The following is a 14,679-nucleotide window of genomic DNA, read 5'->3' as shown; positions in this document are numbered from 1 at the left end:
GCCCAGCGGGAGCGCGCCGAGGGCGGGGCCGGCCCGGCTTGTCCGCGGGCGGGCGCTTGGGGCGGGGGGTCGGGGTCCCGGAGGCGGGAGGCCGCTCTCGATTGGGGTTTCCAGGTGAAGGGCCAGGCAGCAACCGGTCGGTCTAGGCGGAGCCGGGCGGGCGGGGCGCGGGCGGAGGGCACATTGCCTCATCCCGGACATTTTACTGGAAACTGAGCGCATCCGGAGGAGGGGCCGGCGGGAGGCCCGGTCGCCTCCAATGGCCGGGCAGGGCGCGCGGAGGCCGGCGCGGAGGCCGCCCCTTGGCCCCGCCCCGGAGCCCGAGGGCCGGTGATAAAGGCGGGCGGCCGGGGCTGCGCCCGTGCCCGCCCGTCCTCCCTCCGACCAGTCCCGAGCCGGTCCCAGCCTCAGCCTCAGCCCCAACGAGGCAGCCGCGCAGCGAGCCGGTGGCGCAGGTGTGTAGGTCCCCGAGCGCCGCGCCCGGGAGCATGATCGTGGACAAGCTGCTGGACGACAGCCGCGGCGGAGAGGGGCTGCTGGACGCGGCCGGCGACTGCGGCCTCATGACCAGCCCGCTGAATCTGGCCTACTTCTACAGCGCGTCGCCGCCCGCCGCCGCCCCCGGCGCCTGCGACGCCGGCTGCCCGGCGTCGGGGCCCTCGGCGCCCGGCTCGCCGGGCTCCGACTCCTCCGACCTGTCCTCCGCCTCGGCCGTGTCCTCCTGCGGCGCCGTCGAGTCCCGGCCGAGAGGCAGCGCCCGCGCCGAGCGGCTGCAAGGTACCCGCGGTCCGGGCGGGGGCGGCCCCTGCACCCCCTGCACCCCCTGCACCCCGGCCACCCGCGCCCCACACGCCGCCGGTAGGGGAGGGTCCGGCCGCCCAGATACGAAGGGCCTCTGCGCCTTCCTTAGCTCAGGCCGCACAGAATCACACTAGCCATCATTGATTAGGCGACTGCTGGATGCCTTACCCAGTGCCGGGCGTTTGACAACTCGAAGCCCTCGGACGGTCTGTGAAATCCAGACTCCCTGCAGCGGGCTTCGTAGCTGAAAACGCCTCTGGGGACAAAACTCTGACTTCTGGGCTGGGGGGTGGGGAGTGGGGGGTGCGGTGAGGGTGGTGGTGCGGTGGAGGGGGTACGAACCCGAACCGCAGTAGATTTTCTCTCCTTTTTCTTTTTTTTTTTTTAAAGCAATTTTATTAAGCTAGAATTCACATATTATGGCGCGGTTTTGGATATAATGTAGTTTTTTTTTTTTCTTGAGACTTTTTTTTAGTGAAAGGGTTTGAGGTCATGACTTGGTTCTTCCTAAGTATTTATGGAAATTTTAAGTAAAAGGACTTTATGTTCAAGAAAGGAAACCGATATTACCAAGATGTAAGGTGAAGCTGGACTGAAAACCAACTCAGTGTACGTTTAGTTTGTGCTGTTGGCCAGTTCGAGTCTGCCCAGAATTTCCGCGCTTCTGATTTGGTTCTGTGTGCTTTACAATGGTTAAGCCACATCTAAGCAAAGAAACGATGTTTTCTTTCTTTGGTTGTGAATTGGTTAGTTTCTTTCATTTTTTAAATTTCTGTTGATTTGAGAGAGGGGGGGGGGGAGGGAGGGAGAGAGGAAGGGGGAAAGGAAAAGAAAGAGAAACATCGATTTGCTGTTCCACTTATTTATGTATTCATTGGTTGATTCTTATATGTTTGTTCCCTGGCTAGCGATCAAACCGTAGCCTTGGTAGCCTTGGTGTATTGGGAGGACGGATGCTCTAACCAACTGAGCTGCCTGGCCAGGGCTGGTTACTTTCGTTTCTAAATGAACCGAGCTGCATAATTTGGGGGAAAACAGGATGCCACAGTGGGTAGACTAAAGAACCCCTAGATAATCTCAAATGTTGGAGAATCTAATCAGCATGATTACAAGCATGTTCTCTTTTAGGTGTTCCCCACTGCTAGCCATTGCTGTTTTGGTTGTCTTCTTTTAAAAAGTGAATTTTTATTTTCATTTAAATGAGTACTTTAATCCTCTTAGTTGTATGTAAAAGTGTGTGTGTGTGTATTTAGAACCTTTTCTCCCACATTTGGCTTTCATCTGGTTGAAACTATTTTGCTACTTCCCTGGTTTACGGCATAACCATAGGGGATTTCTCAAACTACATTTTTCTCTTTGTGACGTTGAATTATTAACTCCTGTCATTCCAGAGAAATGTTGTGTTAGACTCTGGCAATATATTCCTAAACTTAAATGTAAAACTAACTAGTCATTTAATTTGCCCCATCATTCAATTGTTTCTTTCCTGTACTTATGATATACATATATATGTATATATACAAATTATGCATTGTTTCTTGTCCCATCTTCTTACTTTTTTCCACTGTCAATGAGGTGGCTGGATTATTCATTTCCTGACTTTTTGCATGTTTACTTTGTGTTCAGCTCATCCCAAGAGGTTATGACATAGCAGTGGTCAGAAGTGGAATGCTGTACTCACAGACTACATTTTAAAGTGTGTTTTAAAGTTTAAATATGAAATGAGATTACAGATTTCCTTTTTACTTAGAAGGCCTCTGTGAGCAGTTCCAAAAAGTCAGTGAGGGGAAATCCTGCATGCGTATGTGGAAATGTGTTTAATCTGAGTGAATTCAAGCAGATTTCTTGGCATAGTTGACTGAACTGAGTGAAATAATAAGAAACAAATCTAAGACATTGTTCATTGTTAGGCTTTGGTACATTGAGATCTTTGGAGGAAGTTTGTTTTGTGCTTTCTTAGGTTAGGGGGTTAATAGACTTTTACATTTTTATGTGGGCACAAAGCCTTTGGTTTGAAAAGCTAAAAATTCGTCATGTATCCCTTGATCCCCCAAGGTTTTTGGAAAGTGAAGGATAATGATAGATCTATGAGAGTTAGCGTGGCAAATCTGTGATACTGTCTCATGGGTTAAAAGGGGTGAGAGACAGAGAGGTTTAATTTGGGTTGTCTGTTGGCTCTGAAGATCCCCGAAACCACAATTGTATGAGCTTTAATTCTTTAGGGAGCCCAATTGGGGCAAAGCATTCAGGCAGCATCAAACCTTAAGTAGGACTGGGGAATGACATGTAGGCCGTTGACCAGAGCAAGTTGGCAAGGCTTTGCATTCTGGTGATTGGGGACTTTGTACATTAGACAGCTACGCTTTTGAGGTTACTAAGATTTGTGTCTGTGCAGAGACTTAATTGGGATATGTTTTTTTTTTTTTCTTTTGAACAGCTGAGCCCCATATGGGGGTTGGAAGGCAGCAGAGAGGACCCTTTCAAGGTGTTCGTGTGAAGAACTCAGTGAAGGAGCTCCTGCTGCACATCCGAAGTCATCAACAGAAGGCTTCTGGCCAAGCCACAGATGATTTTAAGGTGGCACCTCCTATTTTTCTGTTTTGGGTCAGAGATCAGGAAGATTAGTCTGTTGGGGTTATTAGTTTTTGCTGACCTAAGTCCCGTAGGTCTTTTGTAGACCACCAAGTCCATAGGACAGGGAGCATACGTGTCTTGCTGTCTGCCGTTTCCTATCACTTAGCCCAGTGTTAGGCACTTGGTAGGTGGACAAGAGAAATTTAATGAATGAAATTGGGGCAAAGAAATAAATGGGGTTCAACTGAAATGGAACATCTTGATTAGAAAGGGAAAACTCAAATGGCCATATTAATTTTATCTTGACATAGTTGAACTAAGGTGAAAGGGCAAATGGGGGAAGTTGCAAGATAGAATGAATATTAAGATAGAAAACAAATATTGATAGAACAGCTGCATCAAAGGTTTATGGTGAGCTGTAAAGAGTGGGAGAGATAAGTATGTTTATTGATGTATATTAAGCAGAAAGCCATTTAATATTATACTAAATTGGAAACTGTTTTTTCCTTATAGACACAAGGTGTGAACAGAGAGCAATTTGCAGGTAAGAATTACTTCTATTCATGATATTATGGGGCCTTTAGAATAAAATAATGTAGTGTGATTATGGGTAAAATTTTCAAAATAAAATGATCACAGATTCCACATTCCTTTTTTGGGTATAGAGTTGACAAACACTGTGTCATATAGCGGGAAAAGGAAAGGACCTGATTCGTTGTCTGATGGACCAGCTTGTAAAAGGCCAGCTTTGCTGCACACCCAGTTTTTGGTAAGTGTCTCACTGTTTTCCTCTGGATGCCTTTCAGAAATTAAATTATAATTCTATAGAGAGAAATTATTCCTGGAATGATTTTGGAAGGGAGTATGCAATTTACTTTTTCTTTCTTTCCAGACACCACCTCAAACACCAACACCCGCAGAGAGCATGGAAGATGCTCACCCCAATGAACCCAAACAGGACAGCAGCGCTGATCTGCTTCAGAACATTATCAACATTAAGAATGAATACAGCCCGGTTTCCCTGAACACTGTCCAAGTTAGCTGGACGAGCCCTGCGGTGGTCCCTCAGAGCTCTCCCCGAGAGCAGTGCCAGGACTTCCGTGGAGGGCAGATCTTCAGTCCACCTCAGAAGTACCAACCTTTGCAAGTCAGGAGCTCCCCACACATGATGGATCAGGCTTCCATGTACCAGTATTCTCCTCAGAACCAGAACATGCAGCCGCAGCCGCAGCCGCAGCCGCAGTCACAGCACTATACCCACAACCCAGCTCTGGAATACAGTCCTTATTCCAGAACTTCCCAGTCTCCCAACTATGAACCAAACTTCTTTGGTGACCAAGAACTACAGTTCTGCTCAAACCAAAGTTTTGCATCCCTTTTAACTAGTCACGGGGAATGTGAGAACGTTGCTGTTCCCATTCAGACTTCCCCCAGTGTTCAGCAACAAAATGACACCCACCTGCAAAACTTCAGTATGATGCCGCACAGTGCCTGTGAGGCCATGGCGGGGCACGATGCAGGCTCTGTGCCTTTAAGCACCTCACTGCCATTCCAGAACATCATCGGAGATTCAATGAACACCACGCAGTTAGGGAAGTCATTTTTTCAGTGGCAAGTAGAGCAGGAAGAAAGCAAACTGGCAAATATCTCCCAAGACCAGTTTCTTTCAAAGGATGCAGATGGTGACACGTGAGTATCCCTTTATCTCATGTACCATATTTGCTGCACATAGTGGGCAGAGCATTTCTCTGGGGTATACCAAGTTAGAGCTTACCAAATGGTTGGCTAATCAAGATGAAGACTGTAGGTAGAAACTGCTGTTCAATGATAGCTAATATTTCAAGAAAGAGTTTCCCTTTTTTTTCTCTGGCTGAACAAATTACCTGTTCTAAGTTAATAAAAATATATGTATTGTCTTTGAATAATTTCTGTATCTATAGAGAGAACATCAGATTATGATTAGATGGTCATGGTCAACTGTGAGTTGATTTGTAGATTGAATTCTTAGCTGTCCTGATACCTTTGGCCTTAGGCAAGTTATGTAAGTTCTCTATGCCTCAGTTTCTTGACATGTAAAATGATAATACCTCCTTCATAGGGTTTTTATAAATATTAAAAATAATAGGTTTAAAGTTATCTGTATGGTGGTTGGCATTCTTTTTCTTATTCCTCGTAGCCTGACTCATCCTGTTGCAACTCAGATGTATTATCAACTTAGCAGACAGGACAATTTATGCTCTGTAATGTTTTGAGTGTACCAACATATTAAGAAAGGGGCTAAAGGAATATTTTTTTCAAAAATGAACTTAGTGAAGTCAGAAGTAATTCACCTCTTTTCCTTTCCTTGTCTCCCAGGTTCCTCCATATTGCTGTTGCCCAAGGGCGAAGGGCACTTTCCTATGTCCTTGCAAGAAAGATGAATGCACTTCACATGCTGGATGTTAAAGAGCACAATGGACAGGTGCGGACCCTGACAGAGTGAAGTGGCAAAAATGTGGTCGCTGTGAAGAGAATGACAGCCAGTCTCATATTCATCTACAGATAGTTTCAGAGCTCAAGACCAAAAGAGTTTAGTTAATATTAACTTTGAGATGTTGACTGTTTGCCACCATCACCCTTGAAGTTATTAACATTAACTTCATAGTTATTTGACCAAAGACTAATTGGGTATAATAAAGCCACACCATAAGTTTACTTTAGTTTCCTTGTATTACAGTATCTTATTATTTATTAATAGGATTTATTTTTTCTATGTGGGTTTTCCCCTCAGTCTTAGTTTAGGTTCATATTTCTTATCATGGTAGTATTACATGTTTTAAAAACATTTTTTTTTTCTTCTGAATGTCCACAGAGTGCCTTTCAGGTGGCGGTGGCTGCCAATCAGCATCTTATTGTGCAGGATCTGGTGAACCTTGGAGCCCAGGTGAACACCACCGACTGCTGGGGGAGAACCCCTCTGCACGTCTGTGCTGAGAAGGGCCACTCCCAGGTGCTTCAGGTAAGAGGCAGTGAACGAGGCTTCCATCAGCACAGGGCCAGAGAGATAGGGCTTGAGTATTAGATGTTGGGTGTGGGTTGCGTTCACTTACTCATTTCTTAGAATACTTGTGTAGCTTGTCTCTTGCTAACAGATATATGTTTTTAAATTTTTCAGGCAATTCAGAAGGGTGCGGTGATGAGCAATCAGTTTGTGGATCTTGAGGCAACTAACTATGATGGTAAGCAAAGGACACTTTATTGGGTAAAAAAACCATTTATAGAGAGGGGCCCATTAGTTCTAAAGTTATATTAAGTTTCATACCAAGAAGGAAGGGAGGGCCGAAACCGGTTTGGCTCGGTGGACAGAGCGTCGGCCTGTGGACTGAGGGGTCCCAGGTTCGATTCCGGTCAAGGGCATGTACCTTGGTTGCAGGCACATCCCCAGTGGGGAGTGTGCAGGAGGCAGCTGAATCAGTGTTTCTCTCTCATCAATGTTTCTAACTATCCCCCTTCCTCTATGTAAAAAATCAATAAAATATATTTAAAAAAAAAAAAAAAGAAGGAAGGGAGGTAATTAATGCTAAAATATTCTATAGATGAAATTAGCACTAAGAACCAATGGAGGAACTATTCAGATTGCCCTACTAGTTCTTGTGGAGCCCATTTGTAGGCCATCCTCAAGGTTTGTAATTATAGAACAACTGAAAGACTTGCCGGCAGGCTTGACCACTGCTTTATTATACTTTCTCTAGGCCTGACTCCTCTGCACTGTGCGGTCGTGGCCCATAATGCTGTGGTGCATGAACTCCAGAGAAATGAACAGCCACATTCACCTGAAGTTCAGGAGCTTTTACTGAAGAATAAGAGTCTGGTTGACACCATTAAGTGTCTGATTCAAATGGGGGCAGCAGTGGAAGCTAAGGTAAATTCACAGAAGAGTTTGGATATGGGATGGGGGGAAGTGGTTACAACAAAGACCTGTTCCCAAATAGAGATTAAAACTTTCCCCCCTCTTTTTAAATGAATGGAGTTGAGTAGCTAAGAAGCTTAGATTTTAAAAGATCATCTGATCTACTGTCTTGATTTGCTTTTAATCTTCGGATCATTATGCAAGAGATCCTTTAGCTATGGAATGAATTAATCTTTGAAAGGCAATAAAATGCTTAAAATTGATATTGTCATTTTGGCTTCATTTTTATCACTAATAATCACTGTTGTATGTTTTTGTAAGATTACTTCATCATTGTGGGATCTAGACTTAATCTTCTGTTTTTTAGACTGGAAAATAGTTTTTCTCTGCAAAATTGAGGTTTATTTACTGAGTATCTCTTATGTACAATGCACTTAGTTAGGGGTTCTGGGGGTGGGAGGGAGGCCTGAACGTAAGCTACTGGGTCCTTAGGGACCTTCTAACTGAGGTGAGGAATGGAACTAATAATAAGTCTACAGGGTGGCTGCCAAGTCGGAAACATAGGCGAGTACATAATAAATCATTTATTGTATTACATTATAGTACCTTGTAAAACAGTATCGTCTGTGTTTCTACATTTTATGGCCCCCCTGTATGTAAAGGTAGACTGTGATAAGAGGCACCTAGGCAAATTAATAGGAATTTAACAGGAATGAGAGATTTCATCTCGTTTGGGGTTAAGGAAGGCTTGAGTCAAAATTTGGGAGACTGGGTGAAAAGCATGAATGGGGTATGCTGTCTGGATGGTCACGTTTTCCCCCTCTTGCCTTTAACAAGGATCGTAAAAGTGGCCGCACAGCCCTGCATTTGGCAGCTGAGGAAGCAAATCTGGAACTCATTCGCCTCTTTTTGGAGCTGCCCAGTTGCCTGTCTTTCGTGAATGCAAAGGTACCTTTAGAGAGCTTCAGTCACTTCACAAGAGTTGGAGTGACTTTTTTTTTACACATTTTTCAAGCTTTCGAGTTGTTCTCATGAAAGTCCCCCTTCCTGATGGGCATCATTTTGTCTCGTTGTCTCAGGCTTACAATGGAAACACGGCCCTCCATGTTGCTGCCAGCCTGCAGTATCGGGTGACGCAGCTGGACGCAGTCCGCCTGTTGATGAGGAAGGGAGCAGACCCAAGTACGCGGAACTTGGAGAACGAGCAGCCAGTGCATTTGGTTCCTGATGGCCCTGTGGGAGAGCAGGTGAGGGTGACAGAAGGGACAGCAGAGCTTTCAGACACTTGGTCTGAAACATAAAGGGAGGTGAGATTGTTCAGGGTGGACGTGCTCTTCAGGCAGGTTCTACCGGTGTGTGTGTTGGTGTTACATGAGTCAGTGTCTGTAGAGTGTCCAGGAAAGTCCCAGGCACATAGTAAGTGCTCAGTCAACGTCAGCTGTTACAATTATTTCTAGTAACTGATTTTAAATAAGAAATAGGAAGGTTTTTAAAATGCAATTTAGAACCTAGAACTATTTTATACTTTAAACAAAATTATGCTTTACTCATCATATGCTTTACTCATCATATATTATCTTCAGAGATTGAATAGTTTCACATGACTGAATTTTTCTTGATAAAAAGAACTGAATCTTTTAAGAACTTGAGATATTTTTTATGGAAATTTTTCCCTGGGGGAAATGAGGGTGATTGTGGCTATAGGTAGGTCATTACATAATTTCATAATCATAAAATATATGGAGTGCAATTTAGCTGTTTCTTTGATTCACATCCCTCATATGACCATAATGTTATAGGAACCCATATTTGTAAGGGCTCTTTATAACTTAAGATGGAGCTCTTTAATTTGTAAAGTTTTCATGCATACACTTAATAGCTATGAAAACTTTGCAGTATAAGAGTTCAGCTAAGAAAATGAGGCTCACAGAAGTTCCATGGAGAGGAACTATCATGAATATTAAATGGCAGTGTCCTAACCCCAGAGTTTGCGTCTACTTCAGGTTTGTGGTGTGTAGTCATACAGCGATGTTCTCAGGATTTGACTTTTAATGTTCTCAGATTACTCTCCTTTCTGCTTTTGTATTTTTTGGTGTGTGTGCGTTTGTAGGGAGGGTCTTTTCCTTTTCTTCTATTGTCAGACTGTGGTCATTCAGACTGTGGTCATTGTGTCTTCTTCCAGCAGTTGTCAGTTGCATTTCCCACCCTAATCTTATTCTTCTAATTTGTTGCTTTTTGTCTGCTGTGGACTGAGAGACAGTTAAGAAAATTTGTCAGTCTGGTGTTTGAATCAATCATTAGGCTCTGAATGAGCCTAGGGGCTTTCCTGTGATCCATGAAGTTATGTGCAGATATTTTATTCCTGGGTATCAGAACAGCTGTTTTGACTTGAAGTATATTAAGGATTTATGTGTGTATAAGGTGGGTTCTGGGTTCTTGTTGAAGCTGACCATAAAAAAGAAAACTTACAAATCCTATTCATTTCCATTCCAGATCCGACGTATCCTGAAGGGAAAGTCCATTCAGCAGAGAGCTCCACCGTATTAGCTCTATTGATTTGGAGCCTGGTCGGCAACACTCACTGTCAGTTAGGCAGTCCTAATGTATCTGTATATAGACCATTTGCCCTGTATTGGCAAATGTAAGTTGTTTCTATGAAACAAGTATATTTAGTTCACTATTATATAGTGGATTATATTAAAAGAAAAGAAGAAAAATATTTAATTCCTCTTGGCAGATTTAAATATTTCATACCCAGGTATCTGGGATCTAGACATCTGAATTTAATATGAATGGTAAAATTGATTTCAATTAATAGTAGCTTTTGGTTAGGAAATGACTTTGATTTGTTGCATATGGCATTGCTCATGTAGCTATTGCCAGTTTAAAAGCAGGTAAATTGTAAACTTTCGTTTGGCCTGATGCAATATCTGATAGTTATTGGTGTTGGAAAGTCTCTAGTCATTGGACTAGATGAAAGGTGTCATAGTTACAATTTGATTTTTCAAACTGTATATAATTGTTATTTTCATTTTTTAAAATGTTTGTACATATTTGGTCATGAACACGGCCATATTTTAAATGTGTAAATCAATAAAGTAGAAAAGAATAAGTGAGTTGTCACTAATTTTTAAAATTATACACATTCAAAGGAGTCGTGTCATCACCCAACTACTGTCTGCCTCTGTTGATGAAGCAGATGGAGAGTTGTTCCCCTGGCGGCTGACAGAGCTCTGTTTGAATTTTAAATATGCTTTTCCTCATGCATTGAGATGAGACATTATTTGTAGGGAATTGCATGTTCTTAAAGAGAACTCTGCTGTATGTCTCACTTTCTAGAATTTATCATTTTCTTGCTCTGTTGGGAATTTTGTTTTAGCTTTATAGGATCAACAAAAAGTCAATATTGAAACATGTCTTACTGTGTTTCCATGTCCAATAATGATAATGTGCCATGATGTTTTATATTACCATTTATTAAAAAATCCTTTACTTTTTAGTAATCTTGGTTCTATTAATATCATTTGCTTACCTCTGGCATACTCTGAGGAATGTATTTGGATTTGATTGCTCACTAATTCATTGTATACATTTGATTTAGTAAAATACTTTTTTTAAAAATGAGAAGTTTCACAAGCAACTGACTAATCATCTTTGTGGCTTAAATTCTTTAAAAAAAGATAACCTTTAATTAATCACATTGTTTGATTTAGTATGTCTTGTGGACAAAGGTTATAGTTATTGGTATCTGTAAATATAACTACGATATGAACCAGTCTACTTACACTCATGGAGAAACTCTTGCATGGTTTTAAATAAAATTTAATTCAATAATACTACTCATCTTAAGGATGTGCATTTTCTTTCCCTAGTCCATTGTTTATATTTCCCTAGGTTGAAAAAGTGCTATTAATTACTAATCTGAATACCTTTAACTTAGCAAATACATTTTAATTTGGATTTTTTTTTTTTTGAGAATGTGTTTCCTAAAGGTACATACATAACATCAAAAAAACTGCTGAGTTCATGGAAGTTTATTAGGTTCTGAAAATATGGAAGATTAATAGATATTGTTGATCATTTAGACATTTATGTGCTAAAAAACTTCAGTCTTTATGTTTATGGCTTCATTTTTTTTCATATTTTATTTTGTGGGCACAGTGAACATAGGAAAAATAATTTGGAGATTACCAGGATCATCCTGAGAGATGTAAACCTGGAAATAGCAGTAAATGGGCTCTTTCCAATATGCCATTTTGTCATGTGAGAACAAACACATAAACATCTCCATCAGCATCAGTCAGTCACTGTATAATTTAGTTCTTGAGAATCTGGTGAGGCCTTGCCCTGGAAAAACATACCTATGCTATATACAGTATCAGAGGCATCACAGCCACCAGGAGTGCATGACTCAGATTAAGAATCTACTGTACTACTTCTTTACATCAACTATAACTTTTCTTCTTTTACATAAATACAAACTTAAAAGTGCTTTGCCTTGTAAATGCAACTTCATAGCCAGAACAGTAGAAATGATATACTCCCATTGAACATAGATACCCAATAAGCTTTTTCCCAAGTGAGCTTATGAGTTCATCAACCTAAGTTCTCTAATTGAACCAGTGCTTAGCGTGTGATTTCATGTGTGTGTGTGTGTGTGTGTGTGTATGTATGTGTGTGTGTACATGTGCACAGCTGTATGATAGATAATATGAGGCATTCAAAGTTATAAAAGACATTTTTTATCCTTAAGATGTATACATGAGAGACATGACATGCACTTTATTAGACACCATAAAAAGGGGGAGAAACAGGTTCAGAAGAGGAAGAATTGTGTCCAAATGGGAGAATGGGGGAATAGCAAGGCAGAGCATTTGACCTGTTCAGAGAGTTGATTTGGATGTTCACAGTGGTGGAGGAGAAGGAGGTGAAAGACAGAAACAGAAAATGACATGAACCAAGACAGTAGAATTTTGGGGGGAACCACAGGTGATTCAGTGTAGTTTGGTTAGCATTTGAATGGCTAATAAGTTTCATCTTTTGTTCTACCTTTGGTAATATTCTCATAGTAACATGTTGAGAAAGGTCCTCAAGCAGTCTAGGGCTTGGCAGGAGACAGCACTGTGACTAATGAGCAGTATCTGCCTTAGAGGTATGGAGGTGGCACTTGATGGAACATATTTTAAAGAAGGAGCCCCACAGAAGCCAAGCCTTACCTGTGCTCATTGCTACAACCTCAGTGCCTAGCACAGAGACTGGCACATAGTAGTGACAAATATTGGTTAAATGAGTGAATGGATTAAGCTAATCCTGGTTGGGATCACTGGTTCTGGGGGAAGTGGTGTTTGCAGCCAGAATTATATTATTAAATACGAACTAATGAGTATCATAGTCTGAACTTAACCCAGCCATGTAATTTAAGTGACATTGATGATGTGTTAATGAAAATGGGCACAGTTGTACTCTTTAAAAAAATCGGGCAGCCCCTCTTTGCAAAGAACTAACTCTAGTACTGTAGTTTGGCAGTTCAGTAGGAATTCCCTGAAGTGTCAGAGACCAAATCTTCTGGCTTTATTTGTTAATCAAATCAGTAACATTTAATATCCTGTCTATTTTTACGTAATCAGGAGTGGAGAATTTCCTCAAACTTCTATAACATTTAATAAATGTCAACTTCTTAAAGTCAGTTCTACTGACTTCCATTTTCTGATTACATCAGTTCTGTATTGAACATAACCTCAGGGAAAAATCAGCTCAGCCACTAGCTAAATTTTCAACGGTCCCATTGAGATTGGGCCTGGGCACAAGGTTTTTGATTAGTTATGACCAGACTGCTGGTTTTGTGTTTTTTTCTGCTATGCCCTGGATCTGTCCTTGAGAGGAGGGGCAGGACGGTCCTATCATCAGAGGCCCTGTTCCTAGCACAGTACCTGATATACTAGCAGAGTAGACATTTATTACATCTTAAATGGCATTTAAGTTTATGGCTCCATTTTAAATTTATATTTTCTCAACATATTTTATACTTCATTGTACAAATGTTTCATCACATGAAACTTATGATTTAATCCCCAAATACTGTTATCCATTAGCTGTACACCAATTCTGGTTCTGCTTTATTTTCTCAGCGCCCTCACTCCACCTTTGGAGTCTGTGTAGACCCGGACACATTGCATGGATGGCACGTGTCCAGGAGGAATAAGGGTGGAGATTGTTCTCAAATTGTCTTTAGCTTGTGTGTGTGTGTGTGTGTGTGTGTGTGTGTGTGTGCGCGTGCGTGTGTGTTTTCTTAAAATTTTCCTGTTCATTTTCTTTATTTTAGAAAATTTTTCATTTACAGTTTACCTTCAATATTATATTGTATAATTTCAGGTGTACAGCACATTGGTTAGACAATCATATTCCTTACAAAGTCTTTGGTCCCCCTGGTACTTTCAGCATCCAACTGGCATCACACATGGTTATTACAATATTACTGACTGTATTTCCTATGCTGCACTTTACACTCCCGTGACTATTTTGGAACTACCAATCTGTAATTCTCAATCCCTTTACCTGTCTTACCTAGCCACCAACCCTCACCCATCTGGTAACCATCAGACTGTTCACTGTATCTGTGAGTCTGTTTCTGTTTTGTTTGTTTATTTTGTTTTTTAGACTCCACATATAAGCGAAATTACATGGTATTTGTCTTTCCCTGCTGACTTATTTCACCTAGCATAATTGGAGCTAATTGAGATGGTACTCTGTTCTGGTCTGAAGCCAGCCACTGGTTCTGGGGCCTCTTGGAAGACACCAGGGTGGGGTTAGTGGTGTTCACGAGGTTAATGCAGATTTATATTTGGCCTCGTGCCACTCAGCACAGCACACATGGAGCCAGCCATGGCACACATGGAGCCTGCAGACCTTTGAAAGCCTTTAAAATTGACTGCTGCACAGCCAAGGCCGGCCCACAGAGCCGCTTCCAGTGTATGAGTTGGGTAGGGTGGGCTCTCAGAGAGTGGTCGGGGCAGAGCAAGTGGTGTTTACTGGGCTAATGCAGATTCAAACCTGGCCAGGTGTGGGGAGGGCTCAACACAGGAAAGATGGTACCCACCTGCTGGCTGTGTGGGAGGAGGGCTCCACACAGGGGCAATGGTGGCTGCCCCTCCAGCCTTCACCCTGAAGCCACACAACTCATTTCACTGTATGTCTCCAGAGCTGCGGTTCCTTTTCTGGAGCGCAGGGTGAGTTCCTGCAAGTAAGGCTGTGCACAGGCCCTTTAAGAAGGTGTCTGGGTTTCCAGCAGCCTCTGTCTCACCTAGACAGACAGAATCCCTGCTGATTTGCACAGCCAGATGTTGTGGGGTCTTTGCTTCCTGGCGTTGGTGCTCCAGGCTGGGGAGCTCAGTGTGGGGTTGGGACACCTCCCTCCT

The 14,679-nt window shown here is 42.4% G+C and overlaps 1 protein-coding gene across 1 annotated transcript; it reads left to right on the top strand.

Moving 5' to 3' along the window:
• Window positions 1-362: 362 nt before the first annotated feature.
• On the top strand, window positions 363-14,350 carry NFKBIZ (NFKB inhibitor zeta). Its single transcript, XM_079766928.1, has 12 exons — window positions 363-777; window positions 3,239-3,378; window positions 3,889-3,919; window positions 4,041-4,144; window positions 4,268-5,064; window positions 5,731-5,836; window positions 6,227-6,373; window positions 6,530-6,593; window positions 7,107-7,276; window positions 8,102-8,212; window positions 8,344-8,511; window positions 9,758-14,350. Exons 1-12 carry the CDS (start codon window positions 489-491, stop codon window positions 9,809-9,811), a joined length of 2,181 nt encoding a protein of 726 aa, XP_079623054.1. The 5' UTR covers window positions 363-488; the 3' UTR covers window positions 9,812-14,350.
• Window positions 14,351-14,679: the final 329 nt, after the last annotated feature.

The sequence above is a fragment of the Cnephaeus nilssonii genome, assembly GCF_951640355.1.
Source record: "Cnephaeus nilssonii genome assembly, chromosome: 3".
Lineage (NCBI taxonomy): Eukaryota > Metazoa > Chordata > Mammalia > Chiroptera > Vespertilionidae > Cnephaeus > Cnephaeus nilssonii.
This window is presented reverse-complemented; position numbering and strand designations above follow the sequence as displayed.